The sequence below is a fragment of the Macaca mulatta genome, chromosome 3, assembly GCF_049350105.2.
Source record: "Macaca mulatta isolate MMU2019108-1 chromosome 3, T2T-MMU8v2.0, whole genome shotgun sequence".
In the NCBI taxonomy this organism is placed as follows: Eukaryota; Metazoa; Chordata; class Mammalia; order Primates; family Cercopithecidae; genus Macaca; species Macaca mulatta.
In genome coordinates, this window is record NC_133408.1 from 83,455,670 (window position 1) to 83,482,019 (window position 26,350).

A 26,350-nucleotide genomic window follows, 5' to 3' on the forward strand; every position below is an offset into this window, starting at 1 on the left:
GTGCGGCCGCATCAGGAAGGCACCACCCATTAGGGGCTCAACGCGCCCCTCCAGGCCACGGAGTCAGACCTCCGTCCTTTCAGCGGCAGGGGCAGATTACGTAACTCCAGTCTTCTGGTCACTAAAGGAGGATAACAGAGGGCGGTCCGGAGACTCCGCTGACGCCTCAGGACGCAGCGCGGTCGAGCCCCAGGACCCTAAAGTCTACGGCCCACCGCACCCCACCAAGCGACCGCCCGCGGCAGCGTGACGTAATCTGCCCCAAACGCTGTGGCCCGGGCCGCGCACGGCTTCGGGGCGGGACTATGCGGTGACGTCGAGGTGCGCGGCGCAGCGCGCGGCGTCAGTCTTGGCTGGCGGCGTCTGTACTCCATACTCCGTACTCGCCGCGGCGCGGTCTTCTGCAGCATAGTCATCCACCGCAATCCTGGGCCTCACGTGTTGCCTGACCATTCCTGAGCCCAGGTAGGGGTCGTGGGGGATCGGGTTGAGTGGCGGGCGGCGTGGGAGGCTGGGCCGCAGTGAGTGGGGGCACCAGTAGTTCTTGGAGCCCAAGCCTTCACTACACGTGCTACTTCCTCGCAAGACGGGGTTGAGCGCGTTCGGAACATTTTCCCCGGAGGAGACTCGGGGGTTACGTGATAAGTAACCTCGTGCTTCTCTTTCAGCAGAGAAATGGGGCTTCTCCTGCATGACGTGGGTGGACCCCAGTGGGCGGTATGAGACGTGTGGTCTGGAGGGACCTCACCGGAAGGCATGGGGTGGTGTGTAGACCTGCCTCAAGAGAGGCTGTAGAGTGGGCCAGGCGTTGCATGGAGCTAGAGCTGAATAATGGTTCAGAGGCACAAGCTGGAGCTAACTACATTTGTTCCCTTCTAGGTGGGAGCCTTGGCTGAGGTGATGGTCTCAAAGTGGAAGAGCTTACTGTCACAGCAACTGTTTCGCAAGATGCCCCGGTAAATCACGTTGCAAAGACCCCAACTCTGCCTTCCTGGAACTAGGCCTGCGTTTTCTCTGAACCATTATTTCATGGGGAAAATGAAATCTACTTCATGTGTCCTGTCTTACTTACTCGTTCAGAAGTGATTTCTGAGCCGTAAGATACCTGACAGAGGCCGGGCGCGGTGGCTCAAGCCTGTAATCCCAGCACTTTGGGAGGCCGAGACGGGCGGATCACGAGGTCAGGAGATGGAGACCATCCTGGCTAACCCCGTGAAACCCCGTCTCTACTAAAAAATACAAAAAACTAGCCGGGCGAGGTGGCGGGCGCCTGCAGTCCCAGCTACTCGGGAGGCTGAGGCAGGAGAATGGCGTAAACCCGGGAGGCGGAGCTTGCAGTGAGCTGAGATCCGGCCACTGCACTCCAGCCTGGGCGACAGAGCGAGACACTGTGTCAAAAAAAAAAAAAAAAAAAAAAGATACATGACAGAAAAATAAAGGGGAAAAGGCTGCATTTATATTAACTACATGATGATAAATAAGGATGTTTCTGGTCACAGTGAAGAGCCATGCTAGAATTGTAATGTCATAGAATAATGTGGAAGTTTAGTTCGTGTTGTCTGATCTATTTAATAATTTAGTAAGTTTATCTCTTCCAAGACACCTTCCCTTCTTCCTTAGCCAGAAATGATCTTTCCCTGAGAGTCATCAGTAGCTCTGGGCTCCTGGAACCAAGCTCAGGTGCCTAATTGAACTCTGTTCTCTTCCCACAGCCTCCAGCAGGGACTGGTGCTTAGTGAGAGTGGGCTGCCAGATTCCTTGAGTGTGGGGGATTTGGGTGAATGAGGGTAGCAAGCCTCCAGCGTGCTTGGGTCTGCAGTGACCCTATGCATTCCTTCAGTGCTTGCTAGAACAGTTTTGAAACGGTTTGAGGCCTTGCTCTGCTCCATCCAGAGCAAGGTTATAGAAATTTCAGACAATGACTGGCTCCCTCCTGGATCTGGTGTCTTGTATAGAGCTGGGCCTCATATAGATCTGCCCCATCTAATGTGGCAGCCACTTGGTATGCATGATTAAATTTAATTTAATTTTCACACTAACCACATTTCAGATGGTCAGTAGCCACAGGTGGCCAGTGGCTACCATATTGGGCCGCACTGATTAGAGGGCATTTCTGTCGCTGTGGAAGTTGTTTTGGACAATGCTAGAGTGAAAGGTAAAGGGAATTCTGAGTGTTTGCTATGCTCCAGGCTCAGTACAAATTTTATTTTATTATACACTTAAAGCAAAAGTCTTTTATTTTTTATTTATTTATTTATTTTTTTTTTTGAGACAGAGTCTCGCTCTGTCACCCAGGCTGGAGTGCAGTGGCCGGATCTCAGCTCACTACAAGCTCTGCCTCCCAGGTTTACGCCATTCTCCTGCCTCAGCCTCCCAAATAGCTGGGACTACAGGTGCCCGCCACCTCGCCCGGCTAGTTTTTTGTATTTTTAGTAGAGACGGGGTTTCACCGTGTTAGCCAGGCTGGTCTCGATCTCCTGACCTCGTGATCCGCCCGTCTCGGCCTCCCAAAGTGCTGGGATTACAGGCTTGAGCCACCGTGCCCGGCCCAAAAGTCTTTTAAAAGTTGAGAATGAAGCCAAGAGAGGTGGTAAGGGTAGGAGTTGAAACAGTGGAGAGGAATAACAGGGAAGAGTCCTGCCCTGAGAGACTCATGAACAGGATATTTACAAGGCAAAGCAAAGAGAACCAAAGTCTCAGTTCTGCAGAGGGGCTGAGTGCCCCAGGAGCTAGTGGAGGGTGAGGTCAATGTGTACTCATCTTAAAGGAAAAACTCATGGAAGAGGAAGGTGCTAATGTTGAACACCTATTTTGCCCAGACCTCTTAATTCTTGTTTTAAATATTTGAGGTATCATCATGAGGTTGTGTTTAAATTCAGTACACATGAGGGGCCCAAGGTCCAGGGTTGCCCAGCCACAAACCAGCAGATCAGGGTTTGATGCCAGGCCTCTCTCATCCTGCAGCCTGAGTGGAATATAGAAGCCGGTGGGAAGGAGATGGATGCCTTCAAGTTCTTGTCTTGGTGTTAGGTGTGTTAAAGAATTGACTGGGGGGGCCGGGCGCGGTGGCTCAAGCCTGTAATCCCAGCACTTTGGGAGGCCGAGACGGGTGGATCACGAGGTCAGGAGATCGAGACCATCCTGGCTAACACAGTGAAACCCCGTCTCTACTAAAAATACAAAAAAAAAAAAAAAAAAAACTAGCTGGGCGAGGTGGCGGGCGCCTGTAGTCCCAGCTAGTCCAGAGGCTGAGGCAGGAGAATGGCGTGGACCCGGGAGGCGGGGCTTGCAGTGAGCTGAGATCCGGCCACTGCACTCCAGCCTGGGTGACAGAGCGAGACTCCGTCTCAAAAAAAAAAAAAAAAAGAATTGACTGGGATGGGAAGAGTGTTGCTGGCTTGGGCATAGCACAAGCAGCACAGCTCCTGTGTTCCTTTGGGTGGTGGGGTCGCCTCTCTTAAAGGTAGAGGCTTCCAGCTGATTCTGTCTTTTCAGGCCAGGAACAGTTGCTGAACACCCCAGGCCTGCTGAGGTCCCTCCTTGAGTCTCGTGTTCAAGCAATCTTGTGAGTAAAGCACTGGCTACCCCTTTTCCTTATTATCTTTTCAAGGATGTTTGTGCAGCAGACAGCCTTGGAACATACGAGGTAGTACCTTCTTCCAGAGCAGAGAGCAGGCATTCTTGCTGTGCGTTATGAAAGGGTAGAGTCCTGCACTCCTTTCCTGTAGTAGTCCAATGGCCTAGGCAGGTGCCTCTGACTTCCCTATGGGAACTGGGGCTTGGGAGGGTGGTAGAAAATGCTGATGCTCTGGCTATTGCTATTGCTTTGAATAATCAATGATCCCTTGTCCCTAATCGAGGAATTTTGTATTTTCTACCAGTGTCCATGAAACTGGGAGGCGACCTTGTTAGCTGCCAGTTCCTGACAGCCACCTCTCACCAGTGGCTCCACTCTGTGTCCCTGACCCAGCACATGGCACAAGAGTACCTGCCATCCCTCAGTGTTTCTACAGCAGCAATCCTGAGATGCCGGAGCTAGAGGGGACCTGACCTGAGAGAAGATACCTTCAGTGGCTGCTAGGCTGTTCCTTGGAACCTGTGCAGGGGTAAGTGTGCAGGAAGGTCTCACCTAGCAAGTTACTTCACTCCTGTTTTATTTAGAATCACCTGGCTAGAAAAAGTTCAAAAACCATCGCCTTATTTTGATCTTCCCGTATTGTAAGTCAGGTGATTGAATCCCAGAAAAGTTCATTGTCTTTGAGCTCACAAGACTATTTTGGGACAAACAGTTGTCTAGTGTTTGAACTCATGAACCCTGATTCTTGGGGGTGGTATTTTACTGCTTTTGTGATTTGGTTTCAACATACATAGTCTTTTCTCTGGAGTAACCTTAGGTCAGTGGCCAGTGTTTCAGTCCCTGGAAAGGGCATGGGCTGCCACTGAGGTTGGTCACAGGCCTCTCAGCTCATGGTGGGAGTGGGTTCAGGAGTTGGTAAGTAGGGTTCAGTTCTCTTGTTGCCGCTGATGGCAATAGGGGTTTGTAATAATCCCTAGTTGTGTCAATTATGTCACTTAATTTTCACAACAGGTCTGTGAAGTGTTTCTCATCTCATTTTTACAGATGAGGCCTGCCTGTGTTAATACATCTGCTGATGAGTGGAGCTGAATTTGAATGCAAGTCTTGGCACCTTAATTGAGCAGGTTTGAAACCTTGTTTGCTGCCCTTCTGGAAGGAGTCAGGAATTTCCAATTCTGGGCCTGGCCTATGGGTCTGACAGACCTCTGGCCCTAGGTTTGGGTGCCAGGTTCTCTGTTCCAGAATGAGAAGCTTTGCTGTGCACCAGGACCTGGGCCCTTCTGGTATCTCCTGAATGAAAAACAAGGGCTATTTAATAAATATGGATTTAAATATGTGATTTAGTCCTGCCTCTTCTTTCCATAAGCAAAGATAAGGAAGACCCTGTGTCTTCTTGAAGGAGTTGTCAGCTAAGTCCAAGGGATCCCCAAATACTTCACCATTCTCAATGCTCATGCTTGTAGATAGCCACTTGGAACTCTGATCACCTTATGTGCATGTGCCACCAGTTTCAACTGACAGTGGCAAACTGCGGTGAGAGTTCACAAGCCAAGGCCAGCTGGCTGAATTCTGCAGTAGGGTGGTGATGCACAAAGGCACTGTCATCAGGAGCTTTACCTTGAGATCCTGAGTGGTTTCCAGGAACATCTGATGGTTGGCTCGATAAGACATTCTGTCTCTTTAGATCGTCTTAGGTATTCACCTAAGCATTCAAACAAGTTACAGAAGTAATACCCTTAATATGTGTGATGTGCCCCAGGTTGGTGTTGGTGATGTTGTCAAGGAATGTTGCAGCAGGCCAAGGCCTGACAAATAGAGCCATTAAAGTACCAGTGACTTTTTTTTTTTTTTAATCTGAGACAGAGTCTGTTGTCCAAGCTGGAGTGCAGTGGCATGATCTCAGCTCATTGCAACATTCGCCTCCCAGGTCAAGTGATTCTCCTGCCTCAGCCTCCCAAGTAGCTAGGATTATAGGCGCCCACCACCATGCCCAGCTAGTTTTGTATTTTTAGTAGAGACAGGGTTTCACCATCTTGGCCAGGCTGGTCTTGGAACTCCTGACCTCGTGCTCCACCCACCTCGGCCTCCCAAAGTGCTAGGATTACAGGCGTGAGCCACCGCGCCCAGCCCTTTTTTTTTTTTTTTTTTTTTTTTTTTTTTTTTTTGAGACGGAGTCTTGCTCTGTCACCCAGGCTGGAGTGCAGTGGCCGGATCTCAGCTCACTGCAAGCTCCTCCTCTCGGGTTCACGCCATTCTCCTGCCTCAGCCTCCCGAGTAGCTGGGACTATAGGCGCCCGCCACTTCGCCCGGCTAGTTTTTTTTGTATTTTTTAGTAGAGATGGGGTTTCACCGTGTTAGCCAGGATGGTCTCGATCTCCTGACCTCGTGATCCGCCCGTCTCGGCCTCCCAAAGTGCTGGGATTACAGGCTTGAGCCACCGCGCCCGGCCTTTTTTTTTTTTTTTTTTTTTTTTTTTTTTTTTTTTTTTTTTGAGATGAAGTCTTGCTCTGTCATCCAGGCTAGAATGCAGTAACATGATCTTAGCTCACTATAACTTCCGCCTCCTGGGTTCAAGCAATTCTCCTGTCCCGACCTCTCAAGTAGCTGGGATTACAGGCATATGCCACCACGCTTAGCTAATTTTTGTATTTTTAGTAGAAATGGGGTTTTACCATGTTGGTCAGGCTGGTCTCAAACTCCTGACCTCAGGTGATCCATCTGCCTTGGCCTCCCAAAGTGCTGGGATTATAGGCGTGAGCCACCGCACCCAGCCTCCAGTGACTTACATTCAATTTACTACTGACAGTGAATGGAAAAGCACCCAAAGGGGCCTGCAACAGGAGGCACAGCATCTACCCTTGTTGAGGAGCCAATTCTAGACTGCAGCTGAGCAGATTGTCTAGTCTGCAGCTATACCATGGGGGGAGTGGGGTATGAACCGGAAGCCTCACATCCCTGCTTAGAAAAAAATCCCAGGAGACAGCAATTCCTGATAGCCTCCCAAAGGGATGGAACAGGGAGTGGAGCTGGCCTTATGGCAGTGCCTCTCAGGCCTCCACCCTCAGTTCCAGAAGGTTTTGGGAAACCCTTCAAAAGCACCAGCCCAAGAGCCTGGAGGTGGAGAGGAGACCACACTTGTCAGAGCTTGGAAGGACTGAATGTGAATTTGCCTAAGAGGAGCCCCAGGTCTGGCCCAGGGTGGAGTCAGAGGCTGCCCACTTACAAATTTGGGGATTTTTCAGGCTCAGTTGAGCTGTGTGGCCTATGGCCTCTGAGAGTATGCGCCTTGGTAGAGCCATTCCCCTACAACTAGCCCAATGGTAGCACCTCAGATGAGGTAAAAAAATTTTAAATACAAATACTAAGTTATGGTACATTGTGTAGAGCTGAAAAAGCAACTCCCCTGAAAGGGGACATTTTTCTGGGGCTGGGGATTTGCTGCAAGGTCAGCACCAACAGAGCACGCCTGGGATTTGAAGATTGCATCGTGGAGGGTGAGGGCAAGGGGACTGTAGATGCAGCAGTAGGAGCCTTGGTGTTGGGAGGTATCGTGAAACTGATCCGGATGAGATAATGAGAGTGAAACTCACCAGGGCCAGGATGGTTTCCTCAGCTCCCTCCAGGCTTGAGTTGGTGGTGGCCCCTCCTTGCTGTCCTTCCATTAGGAGCCTCTGCCTTTGTTTATCTACCTGTTTTACCAGTCAGACCCTGTAAGGAGCATGCCCTGGGGATGCCCTAGCAGATAGAGCTACCACTTGTCCTGCCTTCTGAGGACCAGGCGGTGACTCTGACTGACTGGCTTTGCCTGGGGTTTGAGTAGGACCCACTGAATTCAGTGCTAGAAGGGCCCAGAGGTCTGTTGACCCAGGAGGGAACTTCCTTTGCAGTGATGTCATCTTGGCCTCAGTTTTAATAGATGTAAAACGAAAATAACAGTAACTCCTACATGGGTCATGAGAATCAAATGAGGCAATGCATGGCAAATTTGTGCAAACTACCAAGGAAGGACCAGGGTCCCAGCAACCAGCAGCGTCTAAAGCAAGGGCGGGCAAACTCCTCCTGCTGGCCAAATCTCTGAGCTAAGAGTGGTCTTGACATTTTTAAGTCATTAGTGGCAGGGGGGAAACCCAAAATAGTATGATTACGTGACAGATGAAAAGTTTGCAAAGTTCACATTTCGGTGTCCTTAACGTTTTCCTGGAACACAGCCATGTTGGTTCCATTGGTTGGCTTGACTCCCTGGGGGTTGGGGAAGTGAAACTGAAAAGGGAGATGAGCTGGCAAGAGTCTGGGTGAGAATTCCCAGACTTGAGTGTAGGTTTGGGAAACCCTTCAAAAGCACCAGCCCAAGAGCCTGGGGGTGGAGAGGAGACCACACTTGTCAGAGCTTGGAAGGTCTGAATTTGAATTTGCCTAAGAGGAGCCCCAGGTCTGGCCCAGGGTGGAGCCAGAGGCTGCCCACTTACAAATTTGGGGATTTTTCAGGCCAGTGGTCCCTTATCGCAGATGGTGCATGACTCAGTTTTATTAGGTACTTGGATACTTTCAGTTTTATCAGGAATGCGTTCACTTTAAGGTATTCGAGAAAAAAAAATAACCTTAACTTGCCTATCCATTACTTCGAAGTTTGAAAAATGGGATGACTGAAAGACAATAGTTAAAATAGTGCTTACGAGTACAACAAATCTCAAAGGCAGCACATGAATGACTGAAGTTTGGGAATTCTGGAGTCCGCCCTCTGACCTCCCTGTATGAGGGCAGGGGTGAAAGAGAAATGTTCCCAGTCTATTTGTAGGATGAGAGAGAACTGTGTCCATTTGACCTTTGATGAGAGAATTGCCCCAGTGTTCTTAGAGGACCTTTGATGAGAGAATTGCCCCAGTGTTCTTAGAGGATGGGTGTGACCTGCCCCAGTCTGTCCTGGGATGAGAAAGAACTTTCCCCAGTCTGCCTAGAGGCTAAGAGAACTGCACCCCTCCCACTTCTTTCAGGAGACGGGCACCCAGTGTCAGGAATGCAGTGTTTGGAGATTTTGGCCACTCCCCAAATGCAGCCGCTCCCCAAATGCGCTGCCTCATCTTCAAAGCGCAGGGACAGCAGCTCTGAGATGAGGTCCCCAGGGCTCCAGGCACATGCCTGGTCCTCACTGGGTTTATGGGGGATCAGCTGGATGCAAGTACAAGGACAAGCAGAGGACAGTTAGGGGTCCCACTGAAGGCCAGCCCTATGCAGAGGATGCTCTGGGGTCCTCCGTCCCTCCCCCGTGGTTGGGGTGGGGAACTGCAGTGCTAGGACCACTGGTCCTTGGCAGGTTACACAAGAAGCTTTGCTCATCTACACCCCAGTGTGGCCTTCACACTTCAAAGAAGGCTGTTGCCCCCACCCCAAAGGCCTGGATATTAGGATCTTTTTTCATTTTTGTATTAATGTACAATGTACATACAGTAAATTGCATCTAGTGTTCAGTTCTGACTTGACAGACACACACAGCCGGGTAACCAAGATCACGTCAAAAAATCTTTTAAACTCCCACAAGTGACTCTAACGTGCTACCAGGGTTGGAAACCAACCCACAGAGTCTTGTCTCCTGCTTGTGGGTGGAAGGGAGCTTCCGAAGGAGGCCAGCAAAGAACCCTCCAGAGCAGGGAGGACCCAGCATCCGGCCCCTCGGCCCTGGCGTGCAAGCAGGTCAGACCGTTAGGCACAGCCTCCCTATGGGGCGTAGGGACAGGAAGCAGGGTTTAGAGCACCTCGAAAGGGAAGGAGTGGCAAGTGGGGAGGGCAGCCCCTCCCAGGACCAGAACCCACTTCCTACTTTACACCAGCACTGGAGGAGGCTGGTGAGGCAGGGTGGGGGCGGTGGGGCCTCCCCAAGCCTTCCCTTCCCCTTCCCCTCTCCTTCACTGTCCTGCCGGCAGGCACAGGAAGGTGAGGCAAGGTGTTTCCAGCCGGCAGGATGGAGGACGAGGAAGGCCCTGAGTGTGGCAAACCTGACTTCGTGCTTTTGGACCAAGTGACCATGGAGGACTTCATGAGGAACCTGCAGCTCAGGTAGGCCCAGGGCAGGAGGCGCTGGCTCCCCTCCTCCAGGGTCTCCCACCTTGCATCCTCACAGAGACCTGAGGGAAAAAGGAAGGCATGCTGCTGTCCAAGGGAGGGGGCAGTGGCATACACCCACCTAGACCCGATGGGGCCGAAATGAGCGCCTCAAAGCACAGCCCCAGGGGACGGGAACAGACAAGGAAGCAACTGTCCCTGTCAGGGCTGGCAAGTCAGCACTGGATCTGCCCACCACCCCAACCCACCCCTGCCTCCCACACAGTCCAGGTATCTTCTGCCCCTTCTTTCCTGCCCGAAGGGGCCAGGGCATGACACTTCTTGGACAGATAGGTACCAGGCACTCTTTCCAGCAGGGACCAGGGGCACCTCTTTCCAGCCACTTCCCAGCCAGTTTTTGATGCTCCCTCAATGCATCTCATGGGGCCAGGCCATGGGGCCTGGCCTGAGCCCTGAGGACACTGAGATGAAGCAGGCAGCCTCCACCCTAGGGTCCAAACATTCCCACCAGGTTGAGGTGACATTCTTTTGGGGTGCAAGGAGTATCACAGGACACAGTTGGTAGAAGCGGTATCGGAGCTCAATTTACCATCAAGGAGGGCAGGTGGAGGGCAGGGAGAAGCCCGGGAGGTGGGGGCATGGCACAGTAGGGTGGCCATGCAGGCAGCTGGGTCTCATGCCGGGGCTCTCATGGAGGGGCAGAAGGCTGCCTGCTGTGTGCTCAGGAAGCTCCCTGGGGAGAGCCTGGGGACCAGGAGCCCCACTAAGCACAGAAGTCAAGAGACCACGAGCCTGGCCCAAAGAGAGGAGGGCTAGCCAGGAAATGAGCTAAGCCTTTGTGTGCATTGTTCTACCTCATTCTTATAAAATGAGCTTATGAAACACTGTCCTCTCCATTTTGGTGATGAGAACACTGAGCCCTGGAGATGTGGGTGACTGGTGCCCTCATCCCCAGCTTGTGGGAGGACAGGAGCTGGGCCCAGGAAAACCCATGTCAGAGGTGGTGAAGAAAGAGGAACCTCAGGACAGGCCCACCCAGGACAGGCTGCTGGGAGACAGGGCCATCCAGGGAAGGGTGGGTACCACACACGAAGGGGAGAAGGGTCTGAGGGGCAAGCCTGCCAGTCCTCCTCCCAGGGGCAGAAAGGTCGAGAGAAGGGCAGACATCCACCCACACTGGTGATCAATTTTGTGAAGGGAAGGGTCAAGAAGTCTAAGGCTGTGCCAGGGGAGAGGCAGCAGCCACTGGCCACAGGCTTGGGGGTAGGGGGTGCAAAGACAATGACATCAGGTGCTGGACACTGTTGCCCCAACCCCCTCCCTGTCATCTGGGTGGGGCTGGGTGGGGTCCCCTTTTGTCTTTGGGTTCCCGCCCAGGCCTTGAGACAGGAAACAGCCGAGGAGGCCCCTCCTTTCCCTCCCAGCCCAGTCACTCCTTCTCAACCCCATCTCCCCATCTGCCCTGTGGGGTTCACCCCAGGAGCCAGCTCTGACTCACAGCGCCCAGTGCAGTCTTGGGCAAGTCTGTTTCCTTTGCAAAATGGGTGGTCATGTTTCCAGTGACCTTGGGACCCCTGGGGAGACCATTGTGGACTCTAAACTCTATGCCGCAATGGGGACAGGCTCTGAGTGGCTCAGCTCACCCAGGACGGCACCAGGGAGACACAAGGTCAACACCTGCTCCATTCTTGCTTCTCCTCTCTCAGGCCCTTGGGGTGGGAGTGCTGGCCTACTGGGGCCAGGCCCTGATATGGGCTCTGGTGAGAGGCCTGTGGGTGCCTGTAAGCCTGTCAGTGCTGAGGCCTGTCTGTCCCTGCTGTGTCCAGGTTCGAGAAGGGCCGCATCTACACCTATATTGGTGAGGTGCTGGTATCCGTGAACCCCTACCAGGAGCTGCCCCTGTATGGGCCTGAGGCCATTGCCAGGTACCAGGGCCGCGAGCTCTATGAGCGGCCACCCCATCTCTACGCTGTGGCCAATGCCACCTACAAGGCGATGAAGCACCGGTCCAGGGACACCTGCATCGTCATCTCAGGTACCTGTCCCTGCAGCCAGGCTCCCACCCTCGACATCTTCATTTGTGAACATTTGGGAGGGCCATTAGAGCATCTCCTGTGCCCTGTGTCCTGATGGGGGCCCTAGGACCCCATCTCACCAGTCTTAGGGGTGTGAGTGGGCATGGGGAGCTGGGCTAAGAGATCGAACCTGGCTGATTCTGTCAACTCTGGTCTTTCCGGCAGGTGAGAGTGGGGCAGGGAAGACAGAAGCCAGTAAGCACATCATGCAGTACATTGCTGCCGTCACCAACCCAAGCCAGAGGGCTGAGGTAGAGAGGTAAGCAGCAACGGGCAGCCCTGGGCCTCAGCATGGCAGGCCAGGGACCTTGGTGTGGCAGGAAGGACTGACTCTGGGGAGCGAGAGATGGCAACTGGAGTCTAGCTCAGGTCAAGTTCAGCGGGAATTTGGGAAGTTTCCAGATAACGCCAACACACCTGGAGGTGAGACAGGGTGACCCATGCCAAGGACCTCTCCTTGGGTGGATGAGACCCAGCCAAGGGACCCAGGCTACCAGCTGGGCGGAGGCAGCAGCCACAGGTAGGATGAGAAGAAGTGCAGCAGAACCCAGAGATGCTTGAAATGGCTCATGGACAGGGCAGCAGGAGGATTCCATGGAAACTTGGAGAAGCTGGCAGGCCCTGGCCAAGATGGCCAAGCATGCCAGGTGGCTGTGTGGGTGGTGGCCAGGAGCCTTGAAACCAGTAAACCTGTTCCTTATGGAAGCAGCTTCCTCTGTCAGCGCCTGTCTCTTCCTGTCAAGAGGCAGTGAGATGGGATTCAGGGGGACAAGCAATGTCGGTTCCTGAGCACATATGGCCAGCATCACTGCCCACCCCTGTAGCTGGAGGTCTAAGGCCCAATGGTCAGAACGGCCCCTCCTCACCAGGCTGCAGCTGAGACCTGGGAGGGGAAGAGGTGGCTGTGAGAAACAAGGACCTCAATGCTACACAGACCATGCCGAGCACAGCCAGCCTGGCAAGTGCATTTCCCAGCCTCTCAGAGGTGAAGTGACCATCATACAACCTCAGAGGCAACACTGGGCGAGGCCAGGCCATTGGCTCCCTCTCAGCAAGTTCAGAGGAACCTATCCTGAGATGCTGTGATTTCTGTTGGGAAGACTCGGGGGCAGGGACAGCCTTCCCCAGATAGGAAGTCTTTGCCTTGAGCCCCAACCCCTCTGCCCCGACAGGGTCAAGGACGTGCTGCTCAAGTCCACTTGTGTGCTAGAGGCCTTCGGCAATGCCCGCACCAACCGCAATCACAACTCCAGCCGCTTTGGCAAGTACATGGACATCAACTTCGACTTCAAGGGGGACCCGATCGGAGGACACATCCACAGCTATCTACTGGAGAAGGTGGGCAGGTGGGCTGAGGAGACCTCCATGGGGAGCCCTGGCTGAGAACCATCCCAGGCCTGGGAAGGTACCCATCCCAACAGTGCAGCCTAGGAGGGCTGAGCTCTCTCTCCCTGTGGCCCTTCTCTGGGCCTCAGTGTCCTCATAGTCAGGACTCTCTGACCTCCACCTGGGAACGCTCAGATGGGGTCCCCAGGGTCAGACTCCTCCCCAGGCCTGAGTCCATCTGCCCCTCTCTCCTCAGTCTCGGGTCCTCAAGCAGCACGTGGGTGAAAGAAACTTCCACGCCTTCTACCAGGTGAGCCCTGAGGGTACGGGGAGGAGGAACAATGGGGTGGGGAAAGGGAGGGCAGCAAGTTGGGCCAGCTTGTGACCCGTCTGTCACTACCCCAATTCCCCCTCTCTGCCCACTCAACCCCACCTAGCCCATCATCCTCACTCCCCACCACACTCACCCCAACTAGTACCCCACAACCCACAAACAAGAGGGTGTGAGCTTATGGGGAACGAAAGCAGGATGTCCCCTTTATCTGAAACACTTCCAGATGAGGGCTCTCTGGGGCCCATAAAGTGTCTCTGTGCACAATAAGCTCCCCACTGAGGTGGGCGTCCCCACAGGCAGTGTCTCTAGTGGTATCAGAGCTCAACACTGAAGTGGTGCTCCTGGGGACACGGGTATTGACTCTGAGCACCTCTCTGAGATAAGTGCTCCCAGGAACTATCTCCACAAACTCTGACATCCCACTGAGGTGGAAGCTCCCTGGAAACAAAGTGTCTCTGCAGTCTCAGAGCTTGACACTGAAGTGGAGCTCCCTGGCACACCAGTGGTGTGTTCGCAAACTGTGGGCTGCCCACTGTGTCCTCTGGGACACTGGCAGTGTTTCCACAGACTCCGAACTCCCCCACTGAACTGGGAGCACCCTGGGACTGGGGCAGTGTCTCTAGGGACTTGGAGCTCCCCACTGAGTTAGGAGTTCCCTGCAGCACAGACATGGTCCCCACGAACTCTCAGCTCCCTAGTGCAGTGGAAGCCCTCTGGAACACAGCAGTTTCTCCACAGAATCTGGGCTACCTTCTGAGGCCCGAGCTCCCTGGTACACAGGCAGTGTTTCCATGGACTCTGAGCTTCTTACTGAGGTGGGAGCTCCCTGAGACAAGCACAGTATCTCATAAACTCTGTGCTCACCGTGAGACAGGAACTCCCTGAGTGGCAGGCAGGGTCTCCAGGGACTGTGAACCGCCTGCTGAGGTGGGAGCTTCCTGGGATGCAAAAAGTGCCTTTAAGGACTCTGAGCTTCCATGGCGTGATGCTCCCTGGGACACAGCAGTGTCTCCACGACTCTGACTTCCCACTGAAGTCACACTGTCTGGGACATGGCAGTGTCTCTAAGGACTCTGAGCTCCACTGAGGTGGGAGTCCCCTGGAAACTGCAGTGTTACCAGTGAGTCTGTGCTGAGGTGGGAGCTCACTGGGAAACCAGCAGTGTCTCTGTGGACTCTGAGCTTTCCTTGAGGTAAAAGCTCCCTGAGACACTGGCAGTGTCTCCACAGACTCTGAACATCCCCCTGGTGGGAGCCGCTGGGAACACAGAGGGCATCTCCACAGACTCTGAGCTCTCACTGAAATGAAGCTCCCTGGGACTCTGGCAGGATCTCCACAGACTCTTACCTCCCCACTGAAGTGGGAGATTTTGGGACATGGGCAGGGTCTCCATGGACCCAGAGTTCCCCCATTGAAGGGGAGGTTCGGTGAAACATGGGCAGTGTCTCTAATGACTCTGAGCTCCCGGCTGAGGGGATTGCTCCCTGGGACGTTGCCAGGGTCTCCACAGACTCTGAGCTCCCCATGAGACGGGAGCTCCATGGGATTTGGGCAGGGTCTCCATGAACTATAAAGTCATCACTGAGGTGGGAGCTCCCTGGGACACAGAGAGTTTTTTCAGACTCTGAACTCCCATGAAATGGAGCTCTTTGGAGCATGGACAGTGTCTTTAAGGACTCTGAGCTACCCACTGAGGTGGGAGCTCAGTGAGACACATGAAGCAGTGTCTCCACAGACTCTGGAATGCCCACTCAGGTGGGCCGTGTCTTGGACACAGGCAGTGTCTCTACCAACTCTGGGCTCTGCTCTGAGGTAAGAGCCCCCTGGGACAGGGACTATATCTCCTTGGACTTTGAATTCCCACCAAAGTGAAGCTCACTGGGACAGTGGCAGCGTCACTCCACGGATTCTGAGCTCCCACTGAAGTGGAGCTCCCTGGGAATCAGGCAGTGTCCAAGAACTCTGAGCTCCCCTGAAGCAGGAGCCCTCTAGAACACAAGGTGTGTCCACACAGACTGAGCTTCCATGAAGTGGGGCTGTCTGGGACACTGGCAGTGTCTCTATGGTCTCTGAGCTCCTCACAGAGCTGGGAACTCCCTGGGATATGGATGGTGTCTCCATGAACTCTCCACTCCCCTCTGAGGTGGAAGCTCTCTGCGACATGACCACTGTCTCTGTGGAATCTGAGCTTCCCACTAGTGGGAGCCCCTTGGGACATAGGGCAGCATCTCCACAGATTCTCTGGAATAACAGCAGGATCTCCACAGACTCTTACCGCCTCCAGTGAAGTGGGGACATAGGCAGTGTCTCCATGAACTCTGAGCTCCCTGCAGAGGTGGGAGTTCATGCAGCGCCGGTCGTATCTCCACAGATGCTGAGCTCCCTAGGACATGGGCTCTCCCTGGGTGGAGAGCAATGTCTCCACAGAACCCATGCTCCCTACTGAGGTGGGAGCTTCCTGGGACAGGGGCAGTCTCCAGTAACTCTGAGCTCCCACTGAAGTGGAGCTCCCTAGGATTCTGCAGTTTCTCCACAGATTCTTACCTCCTCACTCAAGTGGGAGGTTTTGGGACTCGGGTGTGTCTCCACATACTCTGAGCTCCCCAATGAGGTGGGATCCCTCTGGGTCTAGGGCAATGTCTCCACAGGATCTGAGCTACCCACCAAGATGAGGTCTGGCACAAGAATAGTGTCTTCATGGTGGAGTCATAGCTCCCACTGAAGTGGAGCTCCCTGACCCACTGAACAGCTGAATGGGGAGCTCGCTGGCACACAGAAAGTGTTCACACTGTCTGACCTTCCCCCTTGTTTGTTGGTTCAACACTGGAAGGAAGCACAAGTCTGTTTGTTCTCCTGCCCCTGTGTGTGTACGGGGGGACATCTTGGGAGCTTATTTGTCTAAAGATGTCTGTGTCCTCTAGTTGCTGAGAGGCAGTGAGGACAAGCAGCTGCATAAACTGCACTTGGAGAGAAACCCTGCTGTATACAATTTCACGCGCCAGGGAGCAGGACTCAACATGATTGTGCACAGCGTGAGTGTGAGGGGCACCAAGGGCTCAAATTGGGCTCAGTGTCAGGGCCTAAGTGTGGTGGCAGGGAATGGGCAGCACTCAGCACAGGCCAGGGTAAAATGAACTGCTTGGGTGAGTGGGGAGGGTGCTCGGGGTGGAGGAAAAATGGCTGATGGAGGGGACAGAGTGCAGGGGTGAGCAGGTGCCTAGGCCAGAGGAATCAGGGTTCAGGAAGGGGACAGGGGAAAAGGGTGAGCAGGTGCCTAGGATGGAGGAATCAAGCCTAAAGGACAGGTGTCCTGGGCCCAGGGTGGTTTTGGAGTGATGAATCCCTTCTACCCTAGGCCTTGGACAGTGATGAGCAGAGCCACCAGGCAGTGACCGAGGCCATGAGGGTCATCGGCTTCAGTCCTGAAGAGGTGGAGTCTGTGCATCGCATCCTGGCTGCCATATTGCACCTGGTGAGCCTGGCTCAGAAGCCTGGGAGGGCTACCTCCCCACAGGGGTTTCCCAGCTGGGAGGCACCCAGGGAGGAGGAGACTGGCTGGAGATTCCCCAGCAATGTGCTAGGCTGACTGCCTCTCCTGCAGAAGCTGAGCTGCTTGAGTGATGAGCTCAGTTGGTACGTGGTCCAGACCCCACTCTTAGGGCCAGGGCAGCCAGGCACAGTAAAAGCTGAGCATCATGCAGACTGCCTCTTAGTGCAGTCATGAGCTGTGTGGCTTTGGGTGCATTTACTCAGTGCCTCTTGGCCTCAGTTTTCTCTAAGGGGCATGAGGAGTAAGTTATGCAGGGTTCCTCTAGCTGCTGGGAGGATGCAATGGGGTCGGTCACATACCATTTGGACTCGAGACCTTGGCAAAGACTCTGGTGTGCCCGTGCCCCCTTCCCCCAATCTCTGGCTGTGTCTGTGCCTATGATGAGCAGCTGACCACGCTGGTCTGAGAAGGAGCTATACTCTACCACATCCATGTCCCCTGTTTTCCTTCCTCCTTTCTGTCCAAAGTTGTCCAGGCTCCTTTGGGACATGGAGCCTGGACTGTTCATGGTTTTCCCACCACCAGGGAAACATCGAATTTGTGGAGACGGAGGAGAGTGGGCTGCAGAAGGAGGGCCTGGCAGTGGCCGAGGAGACACTGGTGGACCATGTGGCTGAGCTGACGGCCACACCCCGGGACCTCGTGCTCCGCTCCCTGCTGGCTCGTACAGTTGCCTCAGGAGGCAGGGAACTCATAGAGAAGGGCCACACTGCGGCTGAGGCCAGCTACGCCCGGGATGCCTGTGCCAAGGTACTTTGGGGCAGGCACAGGGAGGGAAGCCCAGGAGGCCTTCATGGGGGAGGCCAGGCCAGAGGCAGCAGGAAGTAAGGTGTTCCTATCTCCTAGGCGGTGTACCAGCGGCTGTTTGAGTGGGTGGTGAATAGGATCAACAGTGTCATGGAACCCCGAGGCCGAGACCCTCGGCGTGATGGCAAGGACACAGTCATTGGCGTGCTGGACATCTATGGCTTTGAGGTGTTTCCCGTCAACAGGTGGGTGGCCAGCCAGCCACATCTCCACCTCTGATGCCCAGTGGCTTTGCCCACTTCGTCCTGGAAAGCTCAGCTGGGGCTGGGCAGCAGGAATGTCTGGGTTTCTCCCAGCTAGTCCCTGGGCCCAAGGCTCATGCCTCCCAGGCCTGCCTTACCTGCACCATCTGGCCATTGGTGCCCTGATGGAAGGCAGAATTACGGGGCATGAGTAATCCTGGTTGTGACTCCTAAGTCCACTCCAGAACACACATGCAGGAGGTGTGGGTAGGGTAAAGGAGGAGTCCAGCGCAGGGATGCATAAGCCACAGGGAAGCCATATGGGGTGCTGGCACCAGAACCCTTGATGAACATTAGCAGAGATGTTTGGGGGAGTAGCCATCCATTACCATGCACACCACAAGCAGCGACCTCCCCTCTGAAAGGCCCACCCACCCGCAGCTTTGAGCAGTTCTGCATCAACTACTGCAACGAGAAGCTGCAGCAGCTGTTCATCCGGCTCATCCTGAAGCAGGAGCAGGAGGAGTACGAGCGCGAGGGCATCGCCTGGCAGAGCGTGAGCACTGTGGCCTGGAGGGAGGGCAGGCGGCAGGGTGCCCATGGGGAGGGGCCCGGGCTGGCCTGGCAGGTGGCTGAGTGTGGGGCGGAGGAGGGGAGGTGCCCTGAAAGGCTTTGGGAGCCTCCCTGCTGGCTGCCTTTGCCCCAGGTTGAGTACTTCAACAACGCCACCATTGTGGATCTGGTGGAGCGGCCCCACCGTGGCATCCTGGCCGTGCTGGACGAGGCCTGCAGCTCTGCCGGCACAATCACTGACCGAATCTTCCTGCAGACCCTGGACACGCACCACCGCCATCACCTACATTACACGAGCCGCCAGGTGCCCCCGGCTGTCCCAGCACCACCACAGTGGGCTGGTGGGACCTGCCCCACAGGCACCACACTGCCCATACCTCGTGGGGACTGGGTGGGGACCCAGCTTTGGTGCCTTTGTCGTCACTGTGGCGACCTTCTGTGTCCTGGAGGTGGGGAAGCAGGGCTATCCCCTCATACAGACCCCCCACACACCTTTTGTGCCTTGACCTCAGCCTGTCCCCATAGCTCTGCCCCACAGACAAGACCATGGAGTTTGGCCGAGACTTCCGGATCAAGCATTATGCAGGGGATGTCACGTAAGGGCCCTCTCCCCCCCATATCCCTGGCCTTCCCACAGGCACCATGGCATGTGTCATGGAGCAGGAATGCTTCAGGAGAGTGGTTGGGAGACAGGTGTTATGGCCCCTTCTGCCACCCCCACCCCTTTAAGACACTGAAAGCATGCCAGACAGCAGATTCACAAGTGACGAACCGGAAACAGGGTTTGAGGATAGTCGTTAACCATGGCTGCATTCTTCTGGGAGCCTTTAAAAAATACCCGCGTCTCATGTCTGGGCCCAACCCTATGCCAGCATCTGTGGGGTGGGGAGCTGCAGGCTGGTGAGGTGGGAGTGGGGAGGGAGCAGAAGGTGCAGAGTGGGCCAAGATTCTACATTTCTAACAAGCTCCCAGGTGAGGCCTCGCTACCATACTTGGACCACGCTCCCAGTGCCAAAGCCCAGGTGTCCTTCAGAGGTTGTCATGATGGCTATTAATTTATGTGCTGCTTGCCGCATCCCAAAACGATTTAAGGTGACTCACAGCGAGGTACAAGTGTTTCATGAGAACTTCTCAAGGAGAGGAAATAGAGTAGATGATGACGACAAAGCAGCCCAATATCATCTACCTGTATCTGTTTGCAAAATCTACGCCCTGCCTGCATGAGGTGGCTCATGCCTATAACCCCAGCACTTTGGGAGGCTGAGGTGGGTGGATCACCTGAGGCCAGGAGTTTGAGACCAGCCTGCCCAACATGGCGAAACCTCATCTGTACTAAAAATATAAAAATTATCTGGGCATGGTGGCACATGCCTGTAATCCCAGTTGCTCGGGAGGCTGAGGCATGAGAATTGCTTGAACCTGGGAGGTGGAGGTTGTGGTAAGCTGAGACCACACCACTGCACTCCAGCCTGGGCAACAGAGTGAGACTATTTCTCAAAAAGAAATAAAATAAAATAAAAAATAATAAAAATCCAGTCCCTGAGGCTTCACAGGTGCTGCAGTTGGAGCCAACATTTAGCACTGACATTTCTAGCAGTCCAAGAACTAGACAGTGATTCTGAGGCTCTCAGTGCCCACAGATCAAAATAGGCCCAGGACTCAGGAGTTCCTAGTTCATAGTTGTAGTCGCTGATGTTTATCAAAACTCGGTAGGCACTGTTCTGAGCAATTGATGTACACTGAGGCACAGAGAGGTTGAGTGGCTTAGGCAAGGTCACACAGCATGCATGTGGTAGATGCAGGACTCAGTGCTAGAACATTTGACTTCGGAGTTGGGGGCTTAACCACTCGATTCATCTTCCAGGAGAGAAATGTCTCCTGAAGGAGGGAGTCTTAGGTGATGAAAGAGAAAGCAGGTGTAAAGGGGAAGGAGAGGAGCCAAGGCAGAGGGAGGAAGAGAGACTGACCTATGGGAACAAAGGCAGATGGGAAGAGAATCATCTCTGCCCTGGGGGCTGCTGGGGTCATCAGCACTTTGGCCTGGCAGCCCCCACCCCTGCTCCCTCACCAGCCCTGGCTTCTGGCAGGTACTCCGTGGAAGGCTTCATCGACAAGAACAGAGATTTCCTCTTCCAGGACTTCAAGCGGCTGCTGTACAACAGGTGAGCACGGCTTGCTGGGCACCATAGGGAGGGCCAGGGCCCTGGGGCCCCAGACACTCTAGGGTCAGGCATTGACTAGCATCAGAACAAGGGTGGGCGGGGCTGCTCTCCCTGAGGATGGCTGGGAATTCGGCCTGTGTCTGCAGCACGGATCCCACTCTACGGGCCATGTGGCCAGATGGGCAGCAGGACATCACAGAGGTGACCAAGCGCCCCCTGACGGCCGGCACACTCTTCAAGAACTCCATGGTGGCCCTGGTGGAGAACCTTGCCTCCAAGGTATGTTCCACCCCTCTCCCACTCTGGCTGTTCTGGATCCTTCTCTCTGTGCCCTCGGTGCCAAGTAGGGTCCCAACCACCTCTGTACACCATAGTGGTGGGGGGAGGGTTCTTGTCCTGTCTGTATGAGCCACATCTGCTCCAGCAGGGGACTCCGCCTACTGCACAGGTGAGATGTGGGGCCTTAAGGGCTGGGCTGAAGCTTGATCAATCATGGGGAACCCAGGCTTCTCCTTGCCCCATTGTCTCTTGAGCAGGGAGGCGTTTGAGGAGACCCTGTTGGGAGACTGGCTTGACCCAGCCCAGCTCTTGGCAAAAACCCAGGATTCTTCTGGCAGGTGGGGCCAGAGGGACAGGAAACACAAGCTTTCTTGGGGAGCTTTGGGTCCAAAGTCAGAGGGGGAACAGGTGAAGGGTCGGGGAGAGGACATGTTAGCGTGAGGTGAGCTTAACAACAGAACATCCAGAGATGTCAGCCCCTTTTGGAAGGAGAGAAGGAAGGCAGATGTGGCCTGCTCCTGCCTCTGCCACACCCACCTGCCCGACCAGGGGCTGGAACCTGGCTCTGAATCTGGCCTTGCTGGCCTCTGCCCAGCACTTAGGACTTCCAGGGCCCTTGTTCTGCTGATTACCCTTGTTTGTTCCTGACTCTCCTCCTGGCCTGGGACCTTGAGGGGTTGATGTGGGGCAGGGTGCACAGTGCTGCTGGCGCAGACCCTTTCCAAGTCCCCTCTGTCCCCGCAGGAGCCCTTCTACGTCCGCTGCATCAAGCCCAATGAGGACAAGGTGGCTGGGAAGCTGGATGAGAACCACTGTCGCCACCAGGTCGCATACCTGGGGCTGCTGGAGAACGTGAGGGTCCGCAGGGCTGGCTTCGCTTCCCGCCAGCCCTACTCTCGATTCCTGCTCAGGTACTGGTACCTGACACCCATCACTCCATGGGCCGTAGTCCGTGTGTGGAGTCCAAGGGGTAGGAGCAGAGGGTCCCCAGTCAGCACGTCGCAAACATCGATACAAGCAGGAACCAGCACGCTGCTGGCCTCAAGACACCAAAATATCTGGGAGAACATGTGTGTGAGCACACGCATGTGGGGACACACAGGTGGGAACATGGGTATGAGAGCTGTGTGAGGACATGTATGTGAGGACATGTGTATGGGAAGACACACGTGCACAGGTGTCATAAGTGCTCCAGGAACACACTCTGTATCCCTGCCACCTCCCCAGGTGTGGGGTGGGCAGGGTGGGCTCCATGATCTCTCCCCGAGGCCTGGGTCACACTGTCGTGTCCTGTGGTGACAGGTACAAGATGACCTGTGAATACACATGGCCCAACCACCTGCTGGGCTCCGACAAGGCAGCTGTGAGCGCTCTCCTGGAGCAGCACGGGCTGCAGGGGGACGTGGCCTTTGGCCACAGCAAGCTGTTCATCCGCTCACCCCGGACACTGGTCACGCTGGAGCAGAGCCGAGCCCGCCTCATCCCCATCATTGTGCTACTATTGCAGAAGGTGAGGTGGGCAGGGCAGGCAGACATCCACTATGGGGGTGGGGAAAGCTTGTGTCCCAGGGGCTACAAACACACTTGTAAGTTTCACAGGCGTCTCTGCTTGATGGAGACAGGCCAGAGAGTGTTTAATAAATGCTTAGGGCCAGGTTTGGGGCTAAGGGTTAGGGCCTGACTGAATTTGACTGCGTATCCCATCCCGCCTGGCCCACCCAGGCATGGCGGGGCACCTTGGCGAGGTGGCGCTGCCGGAGGCTGAGGGCTATCTACACCATCATGCGCTGGTTCCGGAGACACAAGGTGCGGGCTCACCTGGCTGAGCTGCAGCGGCGATTCCAGGCTGCAAGGCAGCCGCCGCTCTACGGGCGTGACCTTGTGTGGCCGCTGCCCCCTGCTGTGTTGCAGCCCTTCCAGGACACCTGCCAAGCACTCTTCTGCAGGTACTACTCTCAGCCCATCACACTTTCCATTCAGCCAGCATCCACTGAACACCTTGACCCATTATCCCTGGCCTGCAGTGCCTGGACAGGAGACATACCAGCCCCCTTAATAGGTGGGAAGGTGGATGCTGTGCCACATTAGCTGACTGCCCGTGTCCCCCAGTTGGTGCAGAGTCCTGACCATGTTGGGTACTGTGGTGGGCATTCAAAGTCCAGGGCTGCAGCCTGCAGGGGGGAGCCCGTCAGGGCTGGGAAGTAAGGGGATTCTGCATCTGAGCGGGGTCTTGAAGGCCAAGCAGGAGTTCTCCAGAAGGATGGGCACAGAGCATGCTCAGAACAGGAGGGCGCTGGGCGGCTGCTGGTCTCTGGGTCACCTTCCAGGAACAAGCGTTAGGCACAAGGGTCCGAGACCAGAGAAGCCGGCAGAGGCTGGGACATAAAAAGCTGGCAGCGCCAGGCTGAGGTCTTGGCTTCCTCCATGGAGAAGGGGCTCAGCGAGCACATGAACACATGGCCAGCATCTGTCTGACTGCATGCCCTCTCCCAGGTGGCGGGCCCGGCAGCTGGTGAAGAACATCCCCCCTTCAGACATGGCCCAGATCAAGGCCAAGGTGGCCGCCATGGGGGCCCTGCAAGGGCTTCGTCAGGACTGGGGCTGCCGGCGGGCCTGGGCCCGAGATTACCTGTCCTCTGTAAGTGCCAGGCGAGTCCAGGGCTGCCGGGGGAGGTGGGCTGCCAAAGAGGGCTCTTGGCTAACGCTGTGACCAGGTCCCCTCAGATGTCCTCTCCCAGGCCTGGGGTTGTCTGAGGCCCTGCACCTCAGCCCCTACCAGAGCTCTGCAAGGTATTAACCCGGATTTCAGGAGCAGTGGCCTTCCGGGGTTGGTGTGGATGACAGGAGGGCCGGGCTCAGATGCAGCCTAGAAGTCAACACAAGAGGGCTCTGTGCCCTCAGGAAATCCAGGGCTGCTCAGCTCACGCACATGTCTGTGTGACTCAGTTTCCTGAGATGAAGGATAGCTATGCTGATTCACAGAGAGCTGCCATCAATTGAGTCTGGTCGCATGACTCAATCCCAAGCAGCGCCCCCTCCCCTCCATCTGTCCTCAGGCCACTGACAATCCCACAGCATCAAGCCTGTTTGCTCAGCGACTAAAGACACTTCGGGACAAAGATGGCTTCAGGGCTGTGCTCTTTTCAAGCCACATCCGTAAGGTTAGACAAGGGACAAGGATGGCTTCAGGGCTGTGCTCTTTTCTAGCCACCTCTGCAAGGTTAGAAGCTGGTGCAGAGGGCCGGGCGCGGTGGCTCACGCCTGTAATCCCAGCACTTTGGGAGGCCGAGACGGGCGGATCACGAGGTCAGGAGATCGAGACCATCCTGGCTAGCACGGTGAAACCCCATCTCTACTAAAAAATATAAAAAAATAGCCGGGCGAGGTGGCGGGCGCCTGTAGTCCCGGCTGCTCGGGAGGCTGAGGCAGGAGAATGGCGTAAACCCGGGAGGCGGAGCTTGCAGTGAGCTGAGATCCGGCCACTGCACTCCAGCCTGGGCGACAGAGCGAGACTCCGTCTCAAAAAAAAAAAAAAAAAAAGAAGCTGGTGCAGAGTTCTGGGGGGGCACTTGGGAGAAAATGGAGGCAATCCCAGCCCAGGCCCAGCTGCTCTGACACTCCCGAAACTGTGGACAGCGGGGAGGGGAGGCAGTAGGGACTGCCGGGGCAGCACCAGCCTGGGCCAAGCCACCTCTCGCACAGGTGAACCGCTTCTACAAGATCCGGAACCGGGCCCTCCTGCTCACAGACCGGCACCTCTACAAGCTGGACCCTGACCGGCAGTACCGGGTGATGCGGGCTGTGCCCCTTGAGGCGGTGAGCATCGTGGGCTGGGGGTAGTGTGCAGCATCTGTGAGGGGCACTGCTGGGCTTCTCAGAGTCCTGCGTCAGTCTTCTCCCCACTGTCTACCTGTGATGGCCCAGACCATCCTAAAACTCAGCGATGGTAGCTCCCGTGCGGAAAACCCTGCAGTGGCTTCCCACGCCCACAGAGTGAAAGGTCTCGTCCTGTGATCCCCACCAGCCCAGCGACCATCCGCCACACTCTCACACTCTAGCCAAGCCAAATGGTCCCTTCTCCCAACTTGTGCCCAACTAGGGGTTCTCCCACCTGGGCATTCCGGGACCTGAGTCCCCGCCACAATGTCAGGACCTCCTGTGGGATACGGTCCCGGCCACTCTGGAACCTTCTGCTGAGCTCTGTGGCCTACTTGCTCCCTTCATTAGCAGTTGCTGTTCCCATAAATTCTCTTTCCCACAGGACGGGGGCAGGGATCAAGGCCAGGCTACCTCGGGGTCTCCCACAGTTTCAGGGGTCCCATGACTGTCCCAATAGAAAGGGCGGTGAGTGCCTCTCTGTCTAACGCCGCAGCCGAGAGCCGGAGTGGTGGTTTAAATGTAGTGAAAGTGACCTGGAACTAAAAACAGCTCCTCCAGGCAGTAGCACATGCAGGGGTTCAGCATCCACAGGTGAGCAGCGGCGGCCCTGTTGGACAGCAAGGATCTAGAACTATCGGTCCTGGAGAAAATCCTATTGTGCAGCGTCCCGCCCAACCTTCCCCCTGTCAGCAGGGTCCTAAGAGGGAGGAGAGGGTGGTGGGGGGCTGGTGGCCCTGGCGAGGGCGGCTCTCCCCGGGTGCGGTTGGGGGTTCGGGAGATGCTTCCTGGGGAGGGGTGAGTCCGGTTAGGCTGGGGTGCGGGTTGAGGCGGCTGCACCCTAACCCCGCGCTCCGCTCAGGTGACAGGGCTGAGCGTGACCAGCGGAGGAGACCAGCTGGTGGTGCTGCACGCCCGCGGCCAGGACGACCTCGTGGTGTGCTTGCACCGCTCCCGGCCGCCGCTGGACAACCGCATTGGGGAGCTGGTGGGTGTGCTGGCCGCACACTGCCAGGGGTGAGTGCGGGCCGGGCGGTGGCGGGCACGAAGCCCCGACCGCGCGGCCGCCCTGACCTCTCCTCCTGCCGCAGGGAGGGCCGCGCCCTGGAGGTTCGCGTCTCCGACTGCATCCCGCTGAGCCAGCGCGGGGCCCGGCGCCTCGTCTCGGTGGAGCCCAGGCCGGAGCAGCCAGAGCCCGATTTCCGCTGCGCCCGCGGCACCTTCACCCTACTCTGGCCCAGCCGCTGAGCGCCCGCACCCGCCGCGCCCCGAGGCCGCGGATTGTCCGCCCCGCCCGCGCTGCAAATAAACCCTCTGAATCAACCCGCCTGCTCGCCGCTCCCGCCTCACCCGCAGGGTCTCCGGCCGCCTCCTCGGTCAGGTCCACCCGCGCCCCACTCACCCGCTGGGGCCCCGACTACAGGGGGCCCGGCGCGCCGACGGGGGATAGAAGCCCGAGCTCTCGGAGTAAGCGCTCTCCAGAGGAAGCAGTGCCTTTGTGCCCCAGCCTGCCCCGTCCACGCAGTGGTCCCCTGTTCCTCTCCACAGGGCT

The 26,350-nt window shown here is 55.8% G+C and overlaps 1 protein-coding gene, 1 long non-coding RNA gene and 1 other non-coding gene across 3 annotated transcripts; all 3 read left to right on the forward strand.

The window, feature by feature from the left end:
• Positions 1-330: 330 nt before the first annotated feature.
• Positions 331-4,911, forward strand: LOC106997433 (uncharacterized). Its single transcript, XR_001443600.3, has 5 exons — positions 331-465; positions 880-956; positions 3,496-3,565; positions 3,882-4,106; positions 4,622-4,911. It is a non-coding gene; the product is annotated as an uncharacterized LOC106997433 (long non-coding RNA).
• LOC114677243 (small nucleolar RNA SNORA9) lies at positions 1,789-1,921 on the forward strand. The gene has a single exon (XR_003728534.2). It is a non-coding gene; the product is annotated as a small nucleolar RNA SNORA9 (small nucleolar RNA).
• A 4,467-nt stretch (positions 4,912-9,378) lies between the features above and the next one.
• MYO1G (myosin IG) lies at positions 9,379-26,121 on the forward strand. Its single transcript, XM_028845797.2, has 23 exons — positions 9,379-9,417; positions 9,526-9,628; positions 11,461-11,669; positions 11,875-11,968; positions 12,882-13,047; positions 13,292-13,345; positions 16,291-16,401; positions 16,725-16,841; positions 17,445-17,669; positions 17,766-17,911; positions 18,350-18,464; positions 18,615-18,785; positions 19,007-19,077; positions 20,569-20,643; positions 20,790-20,922; positions 21,667-21,833; positions 22,225-22,432; positions 22,645-22,868; positions 23,416-23,560; positions 23,979-24,083; positions 24,625-24,738; positions 25,661-25,815; positions 25,890-26,121. The coding sequence occupies exons 2-23, from the start codon at positions 9,534-9,536 to the stop codon at positions 26,044-26,046; spliced, it is 3,057 nt and encodes a 1,018-aa protein (XP_028701630.2). The 5' UTR covers positions 9,379-9,417; positions 9,526-9,533; the 3' UTR covers positions 26,047-26,121.
• Positions 26,122-26,350: the final 229 nt, after the last annotated feature.